The sequence below is a fragment of the Sinocyclocheilus rhinocerous genome, unplaced genomic scaffold, assembly GCF_001515625.1.
Source record: "Sinocyclocheilus rhinocerous isolate Xijiao unplaced genomic scaffold, SAMN03320098_v1.1 scaffold799, whole genome shotgun sequence".
NCBI lineage: Eukaryota > Metazoa > Chordata > Actinopteri > Cypriniformes > Cyprinidae > Sinocyclocheilus > Sinocyclocheilus rhinocerous.
In genome coordinates this window covers 271,994-289,672 of record NW_015636538.1, presented here as the reverse complement: position 1 = coordinate 289,672, position 17,679 = coordinate 271,994, and the positions used below count along the sequence as shown (strand labels likewise).

General features: G+C 33.1%; 3 protein-coding genes across 7 annotated transcripts in view; 2 read left to right on the top strand and 1 right to left on the bottom strand.

Annotated features, from left to right (window-relative positions):
• Positions 1 to 6,992, top strand: part of LOC107747857 (rhomboid-related protein 1-like) — a 20,409-nt gene extending 13,417 nt beyond the window's left edge. The window contains exons 5-9 of one of the 2 annotated variants that reach the window (XR_001640843.1): positions 604 to 716; positions 3,943 to 4,043; positions 5,555 to 5,615; positions 6,171 to 6,693; positions 6,853 to 6,992. Coding sequence is in view for 1 of the 2 variants with exons in the window: in XM_016562469.1 (XP_016417955.1) it covers positions 604 to 716; positions 3,943 to 4,043; positions 5,555 to 5,615; positions 6,171 to 6,442 (547 nt within the window). In the remaining variant the exon portion in view is untranslated. Of the gene's footprint in view, positions 1 to 603; positions 717 to 3,942; positions 4,044 to 5,554; positions 5,616 to 6,170 lie in introns of both variants that reach the window. The other variant, XM_016562469.1, reaches the window with a different exon arrangement.
• Positions 1 to 17,679, top strand: part of LOC107747855 (WD repeat-containing protein 24) — a 31,498-nt gene that overhangs the window by 1,838 nt on the left and 11,981 nt on the right. For 2 of the 3 annotated variants that reach the window (XM_016562466.1, XM_016562464.1), the window contains exons 1-4: positions 14,766 to 14,816; positions 15,594 to 15,715; positions 15,945 to 16,027; positions 16,240 to 16,347. In XM_016562466.1, the coding sequence (XP_016417952.1) occupies positions 16,246 to 16,347 (102 nt within the window). In that variant the 5' untranslated portion in view covers positions 14,766 to 14,816; positions 15,594 to 15,715; positions 15,945 to 16,027; positions 16,240 to 16,245. Of the gene's footprint in view, positions 1 to 14,765; positions 14,817 to 14,950; positions 15,130 to 15,593; positions 15,716 to 15,944; positions 16,028 to 16,239; positions 16,348 to 17,679 lie in introns of those variants that run through there. The other variant, XM_016562465.1, reaches the window with a different exon arrangement.
• Positions 642 to 14,756, bottom strand: LOC107747858 (uncharacterized). Of its 2 annotated transcripts, XM_016562471.1 has the most exons (7): positions 14,632 to 14,756; positions 14,402 to 14,543; positions 13,386 to 13,479; positions 13,052 to 13,211; positions 12,826 to 12,978; positions 12,536 to 12,752; positions 642 to 653 (listed from the first exon to the last, which is right to left on the bottom strand). In XM_016562471.1, exons 2-6 carry the CDS (start codon positions 14,539 to 14,541, stop codon positions 12,550 to 12,552), a joined length of 750 nt encoding a protein of 249 aa, XP_016417957.1. In that variant the 5' UTR covers positions 14,542 to 14,543; positions 14,632 to 14,756; the 3' UTR covers positions 642 to 653; positions 12,536 to 12,549. The 2 variants fall into 2 exon arrangements, with proteins under 2 accessions (XP_016417957.1, XP_016417956.1); XM_016562470.1 differs by lacking the exon at positions 642 to 653 and having other exon boundaries at positions 12,375 to 12,752.

The following is a 17,679-nucleotide window of genomic DNA, read 5'->3' as shown; positions in this document are numbered from 1 at the left end:
GACGCGTTTCAGAAAGGCGGGGCATAGAGGAGAAACAATAATGTACAGTATGTGGAAAATAATGTGTTTTTTTAACCTTAAACCGCATAAACACATTTCATTACACTAAATACACAAAATAATGTTCTTTTTAGCAACATCATATGACCCCTTTAAAGTCAAATGCGAACATATTTCTTCGTGCATGTTCCTGGTCTTATTGTGCACGATTCGTTTATTTTAAAGAAAACAGGTTGTCCTTGTCATCTTTTATCAAAATGCAATAAAATACTCCACCTCTGAAATGACTTTGCTTATCAAATGATGTCAGCAAAACCATTTTTCAGCCCCTCTGCTTCAATCATCTTTCATATTGAGATGCTTTTCAATGTGCAATCAATTCATTACAACAGGTTTAATCTGTCTGGGATTTCTGTAAGGCCTTTATGTGTTTTGTAAGCGTTTTAGCAAGTTTAGGCTCTTTTAAGATGAGAGAAAAAAGTTTGACTTCGACTTCTAAGGCTGATGAGAATTTCATAGTGTTCCTTTGTCTAAATTTAGCTGTACAGACCTGTAGCCGCAGCTGATGTTTTACATTCTGGATGTGTGTGTGTGTGTGTGTAGATTAGAGCAGTTGGGTTTCAACGCTCTTCTCCAGCTGATGATTGGAGTTCCTCTGGAGATGGTTCATGGGATCCTGAGGATCAGTCTGCTGTATATGGCAGGAGTCGTCGCTGGTGAGTTAGTGCTTGTGTGTCCGCATACAGCTGGCCATCCTTGCACTGTGACAAGTTCACCAGGAGAATGTGCTCATATTTATGATGGACATGTCACCAGTGGGCAATGACCTAATCAATAATCTCTGAATTATTCACACACACACACACACACACACACCATCTCTCTCTTGTGACAAAAGACACCAAAGCTGCAAATATACCACCTCTGGAGACTGTGTGTAGTGTAATAGAATACATTTACATTTTAATGCTAGCTATGTTCTTCTTATTATAAAACAGAGATATATATTGTCCTCTATCAGGGCTATTCCATTCCTAGAGGGCCACGTCCTTAAGAGCTTCACTCCAACCCTAATTAAACACAGCCGAAACAGCTAATCAAGGTCTTCAGGGCAAGTGTATTTAATTATTTATATATATCATTTTGGAGATTACATAAAAAAATAAAATGAATATACACATTTAATCATCCCTCCTGACCTGTATGTAAATTCTTTAATTTAAAATAAATTTGTTGTTTTATTTTTTTTACATAGTAATATTTAAAAATATATTTTTAAATGTTTAAAGTAAAATTCTTATTTAATAAAAAACATTTTTTATTAAATAATTGTAATAAATTTATTTATTTCAGTTTATTATTTTGATGTGTGTGTGTGTGTGTGGATATATTAGAGCTGCATGATTCTGGATAAATTCAGAATCTCAATTTTTATTATTTTTATTTATTGTTAAATAGAGATTGTGATTCTCCTATGATTCTGAAGGAAAAACATTAGACAACTAAACAAAATAACATGTAATTCACTAGAGGTTCTGACAAAATGTTCATTGATCATTATTAAATTAAATCAAAATAAAATTAATAAATTCAATAAAATTAAACTTATTAAAAAAATTAAATAAAAGGAATACATTTTTAAAAATTATTTAAAAAATGTATTAATTTGAAAAAAACTAAACATTTTGTATGGAGTCAATGTCTCGTTCATAAAGACTTGTTTTGTCATGTGTATGTTTGTGTGAAATAGGAGATACATAGATGATATACAGTGCTTTTAAATTTGAACCGCGTTCTGCTGAATTCAAAGCCTAATCAAACACACTTGTCTGTAATTATTAAATAATCCTGAAGACCTTGATTAGCTGGCTCAGGTCTGTTTAATTAGAGTTCATGCCAAACCCCTGCAGGACGATGCCCTCCAGTTCAGGAAACGGAATCAAGTAGCCATGATGTAACACAATACAACTTAACTCTTGCAAATGACATGGACAGAAATAGGCTGAAATTAAATGAACACTTATGTTGTATCATATTTACTCAAAATGTACTGGATGCTGCAACTTGTCAGCATTTTGACATCTTTAAAGGAAAGTGTCCATGCTGAGGACGCAGAACATGAGATGGAAATTAAAAGAAGGAGAAAATAGAATATGCAAAAAAGAGATAAAAAACGTGAGAAATAGAGTGAGAGGGTGGAGGACGTGCGTGTAGAAAGAGTATTGAGAAAATGTAACATAAAAAGAGCAGAATGATGAAGACGGTGTTGGAGTAAGAGTGCTGAGCACAGCACAGCTCAGTGTGTAACGCACCGTATAGACAATCTGTCACACACACACACACAGAGGATATGCCAATATTCAGTTATCTCACCTGCTTCTGCTGTATTTTGCATGCATGTTCGCTTTCCTGTGAGATTTTAGTTTAGAGTACAGAATTAGCTCTACTCAATGTGTTTTGTGCCGCTGTGAGTTTGAATGTTCTGTATTAAATTAAAGTCCACTTGGGTTGGCCACCTAACGAGCACCTACAACACCCTACAAACCACTCAGAACAGCCTGGCATCCTGACTGCAAGTTTTGCACAGGCAAATAGCAGTCGGTTTAAATAAAATCTCAGAAAGTAGTTTCTATAGAACACATTTAGACTGCAGCACAGAGCAGCTCTGTATCCTATAATTACATGACAACTATTAATTACCTTTATTGTATTCATTAAATGGGTCGACAATAGTGATGGCAGTAATGCAGAAATACAGGTCAGGAGGGGTTTATGTGCATATATATATATATATTACACGTCATTTTAATGTGTTAATTTTTAGTATTATATAAAAATAACACAATAAAGACTAAATCATGCCTCCTGAGCTGTATGTAAATTCTGTAATTTAAATTGGAAATTAAAAATGTAAATTAAATACATTTGATGAAACATATAAATTTGAGTAAAATTAAAACACCTTTTGTTATCATAACATTCTTCATGATTTATTAATAAACTACCTACAGGGGAAAAATTATAATTAAATTAAATCAAATTAAATTAAACATGAATACATTCAATAAAGTTAATTAAAATTGTATATAATTTAAATTACATTTATTAAATACACAATTAAATAAAAAAATACAAATAAAACATAAATAAAAAGTAAAAATGAATAAATCCAATAATATTTCATTTATTACATTTATTAAATTAAAGGAATCAATTCAGTAAATTAAATAAAATTACATTTATTTAATTTATTAAATTAAAAATAAGTTAATAAAATCAAATTAAATTTATTAAATTTATTCAAATAAGAATTAGATTAAGATAGATAATTAGAATTTAATTACATTTATTTTATTACAAAAAATTACAATTTTGTGTGTGTATATATATATATATATATATACACACACACACACATATATACAAATATATATAAATATTTTATTAATAAAATCCTTATAAAAACTTAAATTTAGGTTTTATTAAATTATTTTTAAGGCATGTAAGACAGTTAGACACTCTCAATTAAGCTTCAAATCATCCGAAAATGCAGGCATGCATCAGTGGTGTACAGGTCCCTATGCGAGGACCCTCTCATGTCATTATGAGGCAATTATATTATGATTAAATTTGCCTGTCAATTTTCTCTATTGGGCAATTTTACTCAATAGAGGCTGTCTGAAATCAGCAAACGTACAGTGTGTACACAAGTGTTTTAATGTTGCACGCCACAAAGGTCTTTGCACAGAATGAGAGTCGCAGGAAACAATGTATCACGGTAGAATTTTAAATGTATCAGTTCACATGATGTCATAATTTCAAATGGAGTCACTACTTGTGGGCGGGGCTTTGTCACATGCTTCGTGGGGGATTTGCAGGACAAAATATATCAAATTATCTCACTCTTTGTCATTAGTCTAGACTAACCATGTATCTCCTCAGGTTCACTGACGGTGTCCATCACGGATATGCGCGCTCCGGTGGTGGGCGGGTCCGGTGGGGTCTATGCACTCTGCTCAGCACATCTCGCCAACGTTGTCATGGTAACCAAAACTAACTGCTGCCATGGCGACTTGTGTCAGAATGAATGAAAAGGGGAACTCAGGCAGCGGAATAGAGAAACGAGGAAGGATAAATCTCTCCGGATGCTTTATATTGCGGCTTCCCTAAAGATCAAAGAGTCTCTAATCACTCGCACACAGAGACACAAACAGGCCTCAGAGAGTCAGAAAGTCTCTTCAGAGTCTGCTGTGTGCTGATGGATGCGTCTCAACTCTTCCTCTTCCCTGTTAAAGTGCCTTTTAGTTTGTGTGTGTGGAATTTGAGGAATGTTCTGGATTCGGTACAGGTTGAGCTCTATGATGTCATCAGTGACACGCTGTCAGTCACCACAGGAAATCATTTTAATTGGATCCTCTATAGCTAAAATAGCTATTAAAGGTGGGGGTAAGCGATTTCTGGTAGCCAATGTTGACATTTGAAATCACCAAAACAAACACGCCCCTACCCCAAAAGGGTCTCGCCCCTATTTTGATAGCTCCGCCCCACACATACGTACGCAACCCAGGCAACGATTATTTCTGAAACAAAGCAAAACCAATGTTACACCGTGTCTACACCGGGTTTTCAACGGTCGTTTGATCGCGTCCAGTGTAGGCAGACTTTAGCTGTTGTAGACACGGTGTTACTCACCTATTGAGAAGAAACAAAGCAACCTCGGCGTCCGATCGCAGGCCTTCCGCTCCTTGAGTTCTCTCCAGCGCTGGAAAGCTGATCCGATATTACGAGGGTCCTACTTCTTGCCTTATTTCCTTCTTTTGTTCCACAGACGTTTTCCTCTTTTGTTTTTTATCCGCCATCTCTATCTTTCTGTCGTTCGGCTCGGCTAATGTCCGTCCCATGCACTGAAAGCTCTCTCCTCCACATCTGAATCAGTTTTCTAAAGCATTTTTAATCATTGTTTTAGAAAACACAGTCTTTTTTAACACATTAAGGATATTCTATTTTACCCAAAAAATATATTATGAAAGTAAAATAGGTTGCAAATGGCAGTTTTAGTCATTTTATTATGTGCCTTTTTATTATTTTTATTAACATTTCTATTCAGCTTTAATTTATATTTGTTTAAATTTTAGTAATTTTAGCACTTCGGCCTAAACTAACTTTTAGATCTAAGCGTACGTTTCATTTAATATTTTTTATTTTATTTTAAATCTTATCTTTTTAGATAACTTTATATCAGTTATCTTTTTAGTTTTAGATAGCAATAACAACACTGATGGCATTTCACATTAGCTTTACATTTTAGCTTTTAAATCAGAAGTCCAGCATAAATCTCCAGACATTTATTTTAATTTTCCAGAATCTCCAGATTTGCTTAATTTATACTTTTTATTAAACATTTCAATGTAAAAAAAAATAAAAAATACATGCATGGATGAATACAGTAAGATCAATAAGATGTATTTACAAAATAGATTGAGTGAATTTTCATTATGCTGACTTTGTAAAAGTCTTCATTATGCCTTTTAACATGCATATGTTTGTGTTTCAGAACTGGGCCGGTATGAAGTGTCCATACAAATTGCTACGGATGATTCTTGCACTTGTTTGCAGTAAGTAACTAGTTATTGCCGTTCTCATACTTTAGTAAATAGGCTGTGGCTGAATTCACAACAGCATACTAGCACGCTACTGTGTACTATTGTGTTTTTTCATTTGCTATATTCAGAATGCAAGACTAGAATATAGTAGACTGAGTATATACTAGATACTGCATACTTAAAAAAAAAAAATAGTATTATATGTGCAATATGCAATGATTTCAAACAACTGTATGCTACAATATTACTCAACCTCATCAATTTTTAATTCAATGTGTTTGTCTCCAGTTATCTGAAAAATAAACATGGTTGTTTTGCATTTTTAAACTGATCTAATTAAATGTTAGAAATGTTAATATTTTTTCAATTAAATAAAAAAATCTAATTACATTTTTAATAAAAAACAATTGCCGATATATAAAAAATGGAACACATTGCATCTTTTGCAACGCACTTTTTATCTAGTATTCCATGCATACAAAAAATGACATATTCCAGAAGTAGTATAAGTAGTAGAGTAGTATGCTATTCCAAACATCTGCCAATCTCTTTCTCCGTCTTTGGCAGTGAGTTCAGAGGTGGGCCGTGCCGTATGGCTGCGTTTCTCCCCACCCCTCCCCTCCTCCGGACCGCAGCCCAGTTTCATGGCTCATCTGTCGGGCGCAGTGGTGGGCATCAGCATGGGGCTGCTGATCTTGCGGAGCTATGAGGAATCTCTGCATAAACAGTGCTCCTGGTGGGTCCTCATCTTCTCCTTCATCACCTTCCTCCTCTTCGCCATCTTCTGGAACATTTTCGCTTACGAGCTGCTCGGGATACAGATCCCGCCCCCTCCCTGATGACACGCCCCCCTCTGGTGACCCCAAAAAGCCACGCCCCCCTGTCCGACACAGGTCCGACCTCAATCTACTCCGCTCGACCAGCAGCGGAGACACGGACGTAAAAACCGGAAGGAAGGATTTCAGTGGTGTGAAACGATAACGCATACTCATATTCCATACAGAAGCAGCAAACACAAATGGCGTGGTATTTTTAATGAACACTCGGAGGCAGCACAAGGGTCCGGCGAGTTTATTTGAACAGACCGTCAGTACGTCGTACACTCGAAACATGCACACACACACACACACACACACACACACACACACACACGCGTACATCAGATTTGTTTCAGCCCGAGGCTCGTTCATGATGCCTTTCTGTATTGTTTTGATTTGACTGCCTCATCTAAGCCTGTTATGCATTACAGATACCATCCGTAGTAGATGAAACGCCAGGAATCTCGCTGACTAAAAACAAAGCCTTACACTTGAAGACACGGCAAAGTCCTCAGTGAGGTAGGGAGTTGATGTTGATGTCATTTGATGCGGTTTGTTTTTGGATAATTACGGATTGGATTCGGTGAAACCAGGTAAAACTTGTTTCAAAGGGCAAAAAGTTTGTTTCTGAAGCTGTTTCATGCTTTACTTTGTTCCTCAGCAGTAAACAGAAACATTAACTCTGTTCCAAATCATAGTGGGCTTTCTATGTGGGCAGCATGTAATAGGTGCTGCCTTTTTGCCAAATATGAACACAGAATTTTCAAAAAAGCAATTCCAGAATGTATTGCAACAAGCTCCAAAAATTCCAAAAATGTTTATAAATATGCACTACTATTCAAAAGTACGCTTTTTAAAAAATGTTTTTGAAAGACGTCTCTTATACTCATCAAGGCTGCATTTAAAATACAAGTAAAAATGTGAAATATTATTACAATTTTAAAAAAAAACTTTTCTATTTGAATATATTTTAAAATATAATTTATTTCTGTGATCAAAGCTGAATTTTCAGCATCATTACTCCAGTCTTCAGTGTCACATGATCCTTCAGAAATCATTCTAATATGCTGATTTGCTGATCAAGAAAAATTTCTGATTATTATCAATGATGAAAATTTGGTAAATTTGTGGAAACCATTACATTTTTTTTTTTTGAGATTTTTTGATAAATAGAAAGTAAAAAACTGCATTTATTCAACTTTTAAAAAAATTTTACTGTCATTTTTCATCAGTCGAATGCATCCTTGCTGAATAAAATTAATTTTTGATCCCTTTTGATCTACTTAAAAATGGAGTACCTAATATTTTTATGCTTATTAGAGTATTGTCTTGTAAGTACTCTATTGAATGAATTACGTTTTTGTAGCGCATTTCAAATCAGGCTCCATTTCTGTTATGATGCGGCTTTAGAAGGGAGCTCACTTGGTTTGGAACAGACTGAATATCTGACCCTTCATCTTGACCTTTGAAAAAATGTTCCAGTGAACACACAAACACAAGCCAGTGAGAGTCAGGAGTTTACAAGCCACACACTAATCATTACTTCAGTATTGCAGTTGTTATGGTAACTGCCGTAACGTGATTAAAGATGCTTTTGACATAGAAACCAGTGTCACGACCACCAATACCGAATGTGTTGCAACTCCAGTCACGGTAAAATTTCGTCTGCCTACATTTTCAGTGAAGGTTGTCTTAATATAATAATGATTATGACTGGGTTTGAAAAATACAACTCAAAATCCTCGAGAAAAGACTGCAAAAGATGAGCATTTTATGACCCCTAAATATTACAAAATTCAGTAGTGCCAAGTTATCATTTGCTAAGCTGCTAAAAGATAATTAAAGGGAATTAATTGAATTGCTAAAGGAAAGATGTGTATAAGATTGCTGTTCTGAGTTGATTTCTTTTCATTTTCGAAAAGCTTGACCGTGTGTCAGTTTAATGTTGTGGATTTTTATGCCATAGTCCTACATTTATATTTATTCAGAGTGGCTATCGGTGTTGGATTGTGGCGTCTGTAAAGATCATCTTAAACCAAGAGATGTGATGATGATGATGATGATGCAAAACCCGAAATGAAATGCATTTACACCCACAGAAATAGAAGGTGCTGGAAGCAAAGCAAAGAATATTAACAATACAAATGTTTCATAAATAAATTCAGCTGTGCCCAAAGGTCACGCTTATGTAACAAACATGTAAGTTATTTGAATATTTTAAAGTCAGCATGAAATGGCACTCACAACCCATTTTACTGCCATAATGTGACACTTTTCAGGTAAAAAAAAAGTATATTTGAGGAGAATTGGCAAAAAAACAAAGGCTTGGTGAATACATTTCAGTAGTAATAAAGTAAATCATCGATTTTGGTTTCAGGTTGACTTTAAATGTTCTGATCCAGCATCCAAAAAAGTGGACTTTATAGAGTTCCTGTAATATTAAGCTGGCTGGCGCTTTTAGACAGGTGAAAAATGAAACGCTGATGAATATTTATTAGACACGCGTATAAACAGTGAGAAAGAGAGAGAGAAATGTTATAAAAAGCTAAAAACCATATTGGAATATGTGATTAATGAGGTGAGAAAGATGGGACAAATAGCTGATAAAATGAAGGAAAATGGAGAGAGAGCAGTGAATGATGGATGTATGATTTTTTTGAACACTCATCAAATGGATGGAAGTGTGTGTGTGTGTGTGTGTGTGTGTGTGAGAGAGAGAAACATGCTTTAATGTGTTGTATGACCATTGTTGGTTTTCAGACTGTTATAAGCACACATACTGTAGTCTGTGTGTGTATTTTTGCGGTATGTGAGTGTGGGAAACACTGAACCTCGGTCTAAAAAAGTTGGGTTGTGTTCGGAGTGGAATACTAGCATACTTACTGCATACTTTGCCGTTTATACTGTATACTGCCTAATATATATTTTTTAAATATAATGTGAAACGGTATGCATTTTGCAATTCTAAATGTTTCTAACAGTAGTATACAAGATGATCATGTGACATCGCTGATTAATTCAGCAAATGGCATATATTTATCATGTTTGAAATAGTTCTTTCAATTTTAATCCAATTTTGAGAAAAAACAAAGTAAAATGAAATCTTGTAGCATTCAAATAAGACAAACTAAATGTTAAAAGTTGATCATGTGGTTAATTTATTTTCACAACTGCTATTTTAGTATTATATATATACTATTAGAGTATTTATTAATATTTTGAAATAGCTTTTATTTTTATATTTTCAATTTTCATTTTTTTTTTTTTTTAAAGTTATTTATGGCTTTTGCCATTTTTCCTCTGCTTTTTTATATTTCAGTTTTTATTTCAGTTTTAGCTTTAGTCATCTTAGTACTTCAACTTATTTATTTTATATACTTTTCTCATTTTTATTATTATATTTTTTTATATTTATGTTTATATTTTAGTTTTGCCATTGTCATTTTAATACTTCAACTTATTTTATTTGTTAGTTGCCAAGAAAACATTTTTAAAATAAAGTTTTTTTTATTTTTAAGTTTGTCTTTTTTATATAAATATTTTTATATATTTATTTATTTATTCAGTTTTATTTCAGTTGTTTTAGCAGTTCAACTGAGTTGCCAAAGCAATTTAAAATTTTTCATGTTATTTACATTTTTTTTTATATCAACAGTATTTCAATTTACAAAAACAATTTTTAATAGTTTTAGTTAACAATAACAACTCTGTTTCAGAATGCAAGGTCGAGCGCATTGCATCGTGGGATACGTTTTTTTAAATAGTGTACTCTGTTGTATGCTGTAAATGTTACCAATAAATCATCCACGTATGCCATTTATACTAAACATTTGCATAATATACCAGTATGCATACTGCAAAACTAGTATGGGTAGTATGGTAGTATGCCACTCCAAACATACCCTGGGTGAAGAAGTGTACTCAGTCAATCCACTTAAAACTGGGAACAAACCCATTTACCAAGGACCTCCCCCTTAATCCCGCCCACATTACGTCCCAGCCAATAGCTGCTCTCGAATCTCATGCTTAACATCAGTAGCTGGCCAATCAGCACAGATTGCGGTGTCGTGCGATTATTTTCTCCATGATGTTGTAGGTGTAGGTTGCAAGTGTTGCTTTGAGCTCATCGCTGCCTTCCAGTGAGATCCTCTGTGTCGCCGCCACAATTGTAGTCCTACTGAGAATCGTAGTTCATTTACAGATTTCAAAATGGTGCCAAAAGACGAGATGACGACTCGTTGCAGTAAAAGATTCTGTTTACAAAAAAGAAGCTAAAGCTGAAAATATAATATAATGCTAATAGTTTTCTCTTGATCAGATGATGATAAAAAAAGAGATGTAAATATTGATAGTTTCTATCAAATTCTTTATCATTTCATGATGTGTTGTACTTCTGAAATATTGGGACCTGAGGCAATTTGATGTAGTTTTATTTTGTATGGTTTTGTGTTTGCTTTCATTTCTCAGCTGTATGAAATAAAGACCATACTGTGAGGAGATGTGTGAGTGTGTGTCAGTGCCCACAGTAACACTTTCCACCGATGGGGTGCAAAGTATGAAACTCCTCTTGAACAAAACTTTGTTCTATTTCAACAAATTATCAGGATGTGCTGCTTAACCTTCAGAGACTGTTGTTTGGTCACCTTAGGCTAATATTATGTACGTGGATATATTTTCATTATTTCTTGCTTTATGTTCAAGTTTTCAATTCAATTCAGGTTTATTTGTACAGCGCTTTTCACGATACAAATCATTGCAAAGCAACTTTACAGCAAATTAAGTTTCTACAATATTTAGTGGTAGCTTATCAGTGGTAAGCATGTACATATGGCAGAAATGTACGGAAAAATCAATTAAAGACGTAATCAAACAGACGATGAACACTATTAACAGCAATTATTATATGATGCAATCAATTATGTGTGGTTTGCCAATTTTTTTTTTTTTAAAGATTTGTTTTTGCCAATTTTGTCTTTAGATAGGACCGTGTAAGGACTGGAAGTAAAGTGGGAAAGAGAGAGGGGGTGGGATTGGGAAAGGTCCACAAGCCGGGATTCGAACTCGGGACGCCTGCAGCGCAACGGCGCTATATGTCGATGCGCTTTCCACAAGAATATCGCTGCTGACAATATTGTTTGCAAATTTTAAAACCATATTATTAGTTTCTTATAAATTAAAGAATATGTATATATTTTTAATTCAAATATTAAATTTTTTTTTTTACAAATTGGCCATGCAGCAGTCTAGAAATTTAAATTAATCATTAAATTTGATTTATATGTATTTTGTATACATCAGCATTGAAAACAGTTGTGCTGCTTAACATTTTTTCCCCCAGATTCTTTGAAGAATAGAAAGTTCAAGGAACAGCATTTATTTGAAATAAAATCTTTTGTAACATTATAAATGTCTTTACTGTCACTCTTTCAATTTAATGCAACTACCATTCAAAAGTTACTTAAACTACCATTCAAAAGTTTGGGTTATCACAGTTTCCACAAAAATATGAAGCAGCACAAACACTGATAATAATCAGAAATGTTTCTTGAGCATATATATATATATATACACAGGTGCATCTCAAAAAATTTGAATATTGTGAAAATGTTTTTTTTTTTTTTGTAACTTATTTCAAAAAGTGAAACCTTCATATATTCTAGATTCATTACATGTAAAACATTACAAAAGTTTTGTTTTCATTTTGATTATTACAGCTTACAGCTCATGAAAGTAAAAAAATGCAGTATTAAATATATTAAAATATTAGAATATTTACATTTGAGTGTCATTAAATGACCATCCCTACAGTATAAATTCCGGGTATCTCTTGTTCTTTGAAACCACAATAATGGCCATATTCTAATTTTTTGAGATGCACCTGTATATATATATATATATATATATATATGAAATTCCTAATCCAAACATTAGAGAAAACACTTAAATGGTTGTAATCTTTGCAAAGGTTTTATTGCTTTATTAAAACAGTTATACATAATTACAAATTCAGAAAAGCAATTGTGAAGTGCATTTTGTGATCTTGGAGTAATATCTCAAAAAGACATACTTTTGCAAAGGAAAGTGCTGAATATAATATTATTCAGATAATAACACAGAAGTGCTGCTCTTCAGGATCTCTCCGTCTTCTGTCTCTTCGAGGGCTCTTCATCAGCTGTCTTCCTCTTCTCTGGCTTCTGATTGGCCAGAGAAGTGTGTGTTGCATCCATCAGACTGAACTCCTGTAATAATGATGGCTGAATCTGATTGGCCACGGCCCAGGCCCATAAACACTGCTCCACCCTGTGAGGAGTCCAGTCCCGCTGGCCGGCCGCTGAGACAGCAGACATCGCAGTCAGATCCCCATGAAGAACACTTAAGCTGAACATGCATCTTAAATCTCTTACCTTTATTAAGCTGGGATGATTTGTTCAGTATTTTCTGGAGGAAAAGTGCATAATGTTTGGCCGTGTACTCGACCGGTCTGAGCTCAGCGATGCTCTCCACAGCTTCATCAGACATGAAGGCCACTTCACCCGGAGCTCCGGCTGCCAACACGGCTGATAGAGACAGTTTAGATGCATATTAATACAGTTATTGCATGCATGTATGATTTGATGGGTGTGTGTGTACCTGATGCCGTCGCTGGCCCGACACCTTTGAGTTTGCACAGCTCTGCAATCGCCGCTTGGACGTCAGGCAACAAACCGAAAGCTTTGCTGGTCGAGCTTTGAACCGCCTCCTCGTTGTTTGAGCCAATCAGCTGCTGCAAACGAGGCCTGAACTTCCCTTTCTGTTAGAGAGTATCCATCATCAGTCATCAAAGAGGGAAACACACTTGTGCACAACTGATCTGATGTCAGAAGCGTGAACGTCACCGCATGCAACCAGTGAGTCACTCGCCTATTTCCGGCATCATGGTTCTTGTTAATTACGTAGTGTGTGAATCTATTTCTGTTGCGCTTACAGTCAGTTTCCACGCCATGATGTTGACGAGCTCAGCGTGTGTGAGGGAACGCTCGGATCGGGCTGAGATCGCTGCCGGCAGCTCCTCCTGAAACCTGACAGAAGACTTACTACATCTACAACTGTATTCTATTCTGATGCAAAAACAACAATGAACATAAAATGTGTTTGTGAGAACTCAAATACATACATATTTTTCGTGTTCATGTGATTTTTAAAAATGTTATTATTTATATAATTCACAATTTAATAATATTTTAATTTCTGTAGTTTATTGTGTTTTTAAATTTGAGTCATTTATAATTATTAATATATAAATTAATATTCAATTCTATTCTGATACAAATACAGTAATGATCATAAAAACACATTTTGGGTGTTTAAACGTGGCTCATATCAAATAAAGGAAATGCTAGTGAAACTGCATTTAAGGTTTTGTCAATTTGCAAGTTTATGGTTAATTATGATGAGTAGGCAAAAAATATAAAAAGGATACAATTAATACATTAATTTTAAATGTATATAATTTAACAATATTTCAATATTTATTTTATAAATACATTTTAGTATTTATATTTGTAATTTATGATTCTATATATTTTATTTTTATCATTTATCATTTATATTTGTAATTTATTTTAACTATAATTTTAGTATTTATAGTATTTTATATTTACATTTGTTATATTATTATTATTCATATTCAATCCTATCCTGATGTAGATACAATGATGAACATAAAAACACACATTATGTATTAATTTGTGAGAGACCTTGAATATTTTTGTAGTTGTTCACATATCAAATAGACACAATGCTGCATGTAGAGTTGTGTTAAACTGCATGGTAATGGCTAATTTTGACGAGTAAGCAAAAATTAACTAACATTACTACAATAATTGTTTACATTTATTTTATTTCGAATTTAATCAAATAACTTACATAACGTGCTGTTTTAAATGTATACATTTTTTTGCAATATTGTAATTTCAAGTGTGTGCTTGTAAGAACTCAAACCATCTGTCCAGTTGTAAGAGTTTTCCTGATGTCTTCCCCTTCACAGCTGACTTGGCTTCTACTACACTCCAGTATTTTCCATGAACTGCTCTCCACACAGCAGGATCTTCACAGTTATACAGGCTCTCGTTCACAGACATGACTGACGGAGAGAGAGCGATAATGCAAACACAGAGTTCATAACATTAACAAACAAATGTAGCAAGCGACATCACAGCATATTATCATACCGGCATGTGTTATGACAAATATTCTTTTGTGTGAATTTTTAAAGGCGTTATGTGAACAGATTGTGCAGCTCTCCTGCGGCCTGACTGAAGCAGCGCGCCAAGCGACCGGAGGTGACGTCAGCCGCGAACGTATACAATGATTCTACATCCGCTTCTCATGAACGGGCGCATTTGTTTTTAAAAGGGTAAGTTCTGCGCGGTTATTTCAGCGATATCTAAACTCATATTACAGTTGAACATTCATGTTCGAAGGCTGTATTACTGACTCGTGCTGCATGAGTTATTACTGCTGTAACTTACTGAGCTGTTTTTAAAGCAGTGTGGCACTTTTGTTGTGGCAAGTGACTGCCACGAGCTCCGAAACTCAAACTTACGCATATTTACTACATATAATATTCCATGCATAATAAGATACAGCTGTAATATCATTGTGTTGCAAAATGTATTACATTTTTATAATCTCGATTCTCGAAGCACCAATCGCCCAGTATGCTTGAGGTGAATATGAATTGTTCAAAACACTTACATAAAATCATTACATTTAACTGGTATTTCTGTGCATTATAATAACAAAGTCATGCGCTCTTTTTCCTAATGTTAATGAGAAAACAGTATTTATAAACTGATATTGCAGTGAAATTACTGGCTGACCGCAGTCAGCAGCAGATAAAATATTTACACAACATGCACTCTACTAATATATATAATAATAATATTAGCAATAAAATCTATTGTCTATATTGTACCTATTTGTCTATCTATAGACAAAATTATATATATATATATATATATATATATATATATAACTTTTACATTTCACTTATTTTTTATTATTATTATTTTTTGTTGTTGTTGTTGCTGATATCACTTTTACATTTCATTTATTTATTTCATTTATTTTAATTTATTTTTTGCTGCTATGTTTTCTGCTGTTCTGTTGCTGCCTTGTTTGTGTTCTGCAGGTCGGTGTGTAATTCTGTATAAGATGTTAACCGCGATCGGGTGAAGGTGTGCGTGACGTCACGCACCGACTGTCACGCGAGGTGTAATTTTTAGCTCGAGCTGTGAGCGAGAAACACAGACGGTGAGATGAAAAAAAAAAACCTGAATTGTGTGTTGCGTTAAATTAAACAGTAGCATTAAAATTCCCTTAGATGTTTGTGCTTCTAACACAATAAACTGTTTGGAAAAACATCCAATTATCTACTTATACATATATGATCTATAATGAATAATATATATATAATTTATTTTTTGTGAAATAATAAACACAATAAAATGTGTTTGCTGTTTCTGGCTTCATTTTCTCATAGGTTTTGGTGTGGAGTCAGTGAATGAGCAAGAGAAAGGTTATTTAAAAAAATAAACTCAACAGAACGGGCTTTGGACACAAAGAGTAAGAGTGAACCTCTCCCTTTATTACTGTATGTTTTGACTTTAATTGCTGGAGATATAAATGCACCTCGTAACATCGCCACCATGAGATGTTCATTCATATTGATGAATCTGTCCTCCACCTGCTGGCCAGAGAAGGAACTGTTTTAGCTAGATCTCTTCTCTTTCTTTGTGTTTCCACCTCTGTTTGCTCTCTTTCTCTTGATTTTGCAGCTTGAGATGGAGAAGATGACCAGGGTCAGCACTATCAGTGGCTGTACCATGTTTTGCCACCTGGATGCGCCTGCCAACGCCATCAGCGTGTGTCGGGATGCTACGCAGGTCAAAATGAGAAGAAAATTATATTCACAACACAAGCCAAAGTGCCCAATTAGATTTTTCTACTTAAATCTGTTTTATGATGGTTCACACGACTAAAATGATCAATATAAAATTATTACAATAACCTTTACATTTATATAATTTATAATAAAGCAGTATTTACATTTATATAATTTATTATTTATTCATTATACAATTATTTATGTGTAGTGTTATTCATTTATTATTATTTAATATCTTAAATGTATATATTTTAGTAATTTACATTTGTAATTTATATTATATTAATATGTAAATAAATGTTAGTATTTAATCTGTCAATGACTAATATCAGTTATTAATAATATAATTAATTGTCAGTAATTAATATTCACTTTCAAAATACTATTTTTGGATACTGTTTTTATAAGATGTAGTTAACCTTTGACTGATCAGAACATATTTCAGGTGATGTTTGCTTGGCAAAATATTTTCAATATTTTGTGTAAAATGTATTAATTTATGATTATTTATATTTATTGTTATTGATTTATTGTTTATAATGTGTATAATTTAATTGTATATAATGTAATCATTTATATACACAAGTTATTTGATTATTAATATGTAAATGATATTAAATTGATCAATCACTAATATCAATAAGTAATAATTCAATCTCAATAATAAATATTAATATTCAAAATACTATTTTGGGGTAATGTCATTAGAGACAGTTAACTTGTCATTGATCACAACATGTTTCAGGTGGTGGTTGCCATGCAAAATATTTAAAATATTTTAATTTCAGTAATTTGTCATTAAGTTCATTAAGTTTTCAAAGATCTATTATTGTTCATATTTATCACTATAAATTAATTTATTTTAAATATATATACTTTAGTGGTTTATTTGTAATTTATATGATTATTAATATGTAAATAAATATTCAATCTGTCAATGACTAATATAAATTATTAATAATTAAATAATTAATTGTCTTAATTAAGTGTTTTGTTAATTAAATTAAATCAATTTATTATTATTATTTATTAGTGCTGTCAAACGATTAATCGCGATTAATTGCATCCAAAATAAAAGTTTTTGATTGCATAATATATGTGTGCATACTGTGTATATTTATTATGTATATATAAATACACATACTGTACATACAGTATATATTTTGAAAATATTTACATGTATTTACATGCCTATATTTATATTAATATAATTTATATTATATATAAATATATTTAATATATAAACATAACATATTTTTCTGAAATATATACATGCATGTGTGTTTATTTATATATACATAATAAATATAAACAGTACACTCATATATGT

Excerpts from the sequence above, each read along its gene's own strand:
- LOC107747858 (XM_016562471.1), bottom strand. The coding sequence starts at position 14,541 with ATGTCTGTGAACGAGAGCCTGTATAACTGTGAAGATCCTGCTGTGTGG. Across the intron at positions 13,212-13,385 it reads TCATGGCGTGGAAACTGACT|AAAGGGAAGTTCAGGCCTCG; the intron begins GTAAGCGCAACA and ends ACTCTCTAACAG. Across the intron at positions 12,753-12,825 it reads ATCATCCCAGCTTAATAAAG|CGGCCGGCCAGCGGGACTGG; the intron begins GTAAGAGATTTA and ends CTGCTGTCTCAG.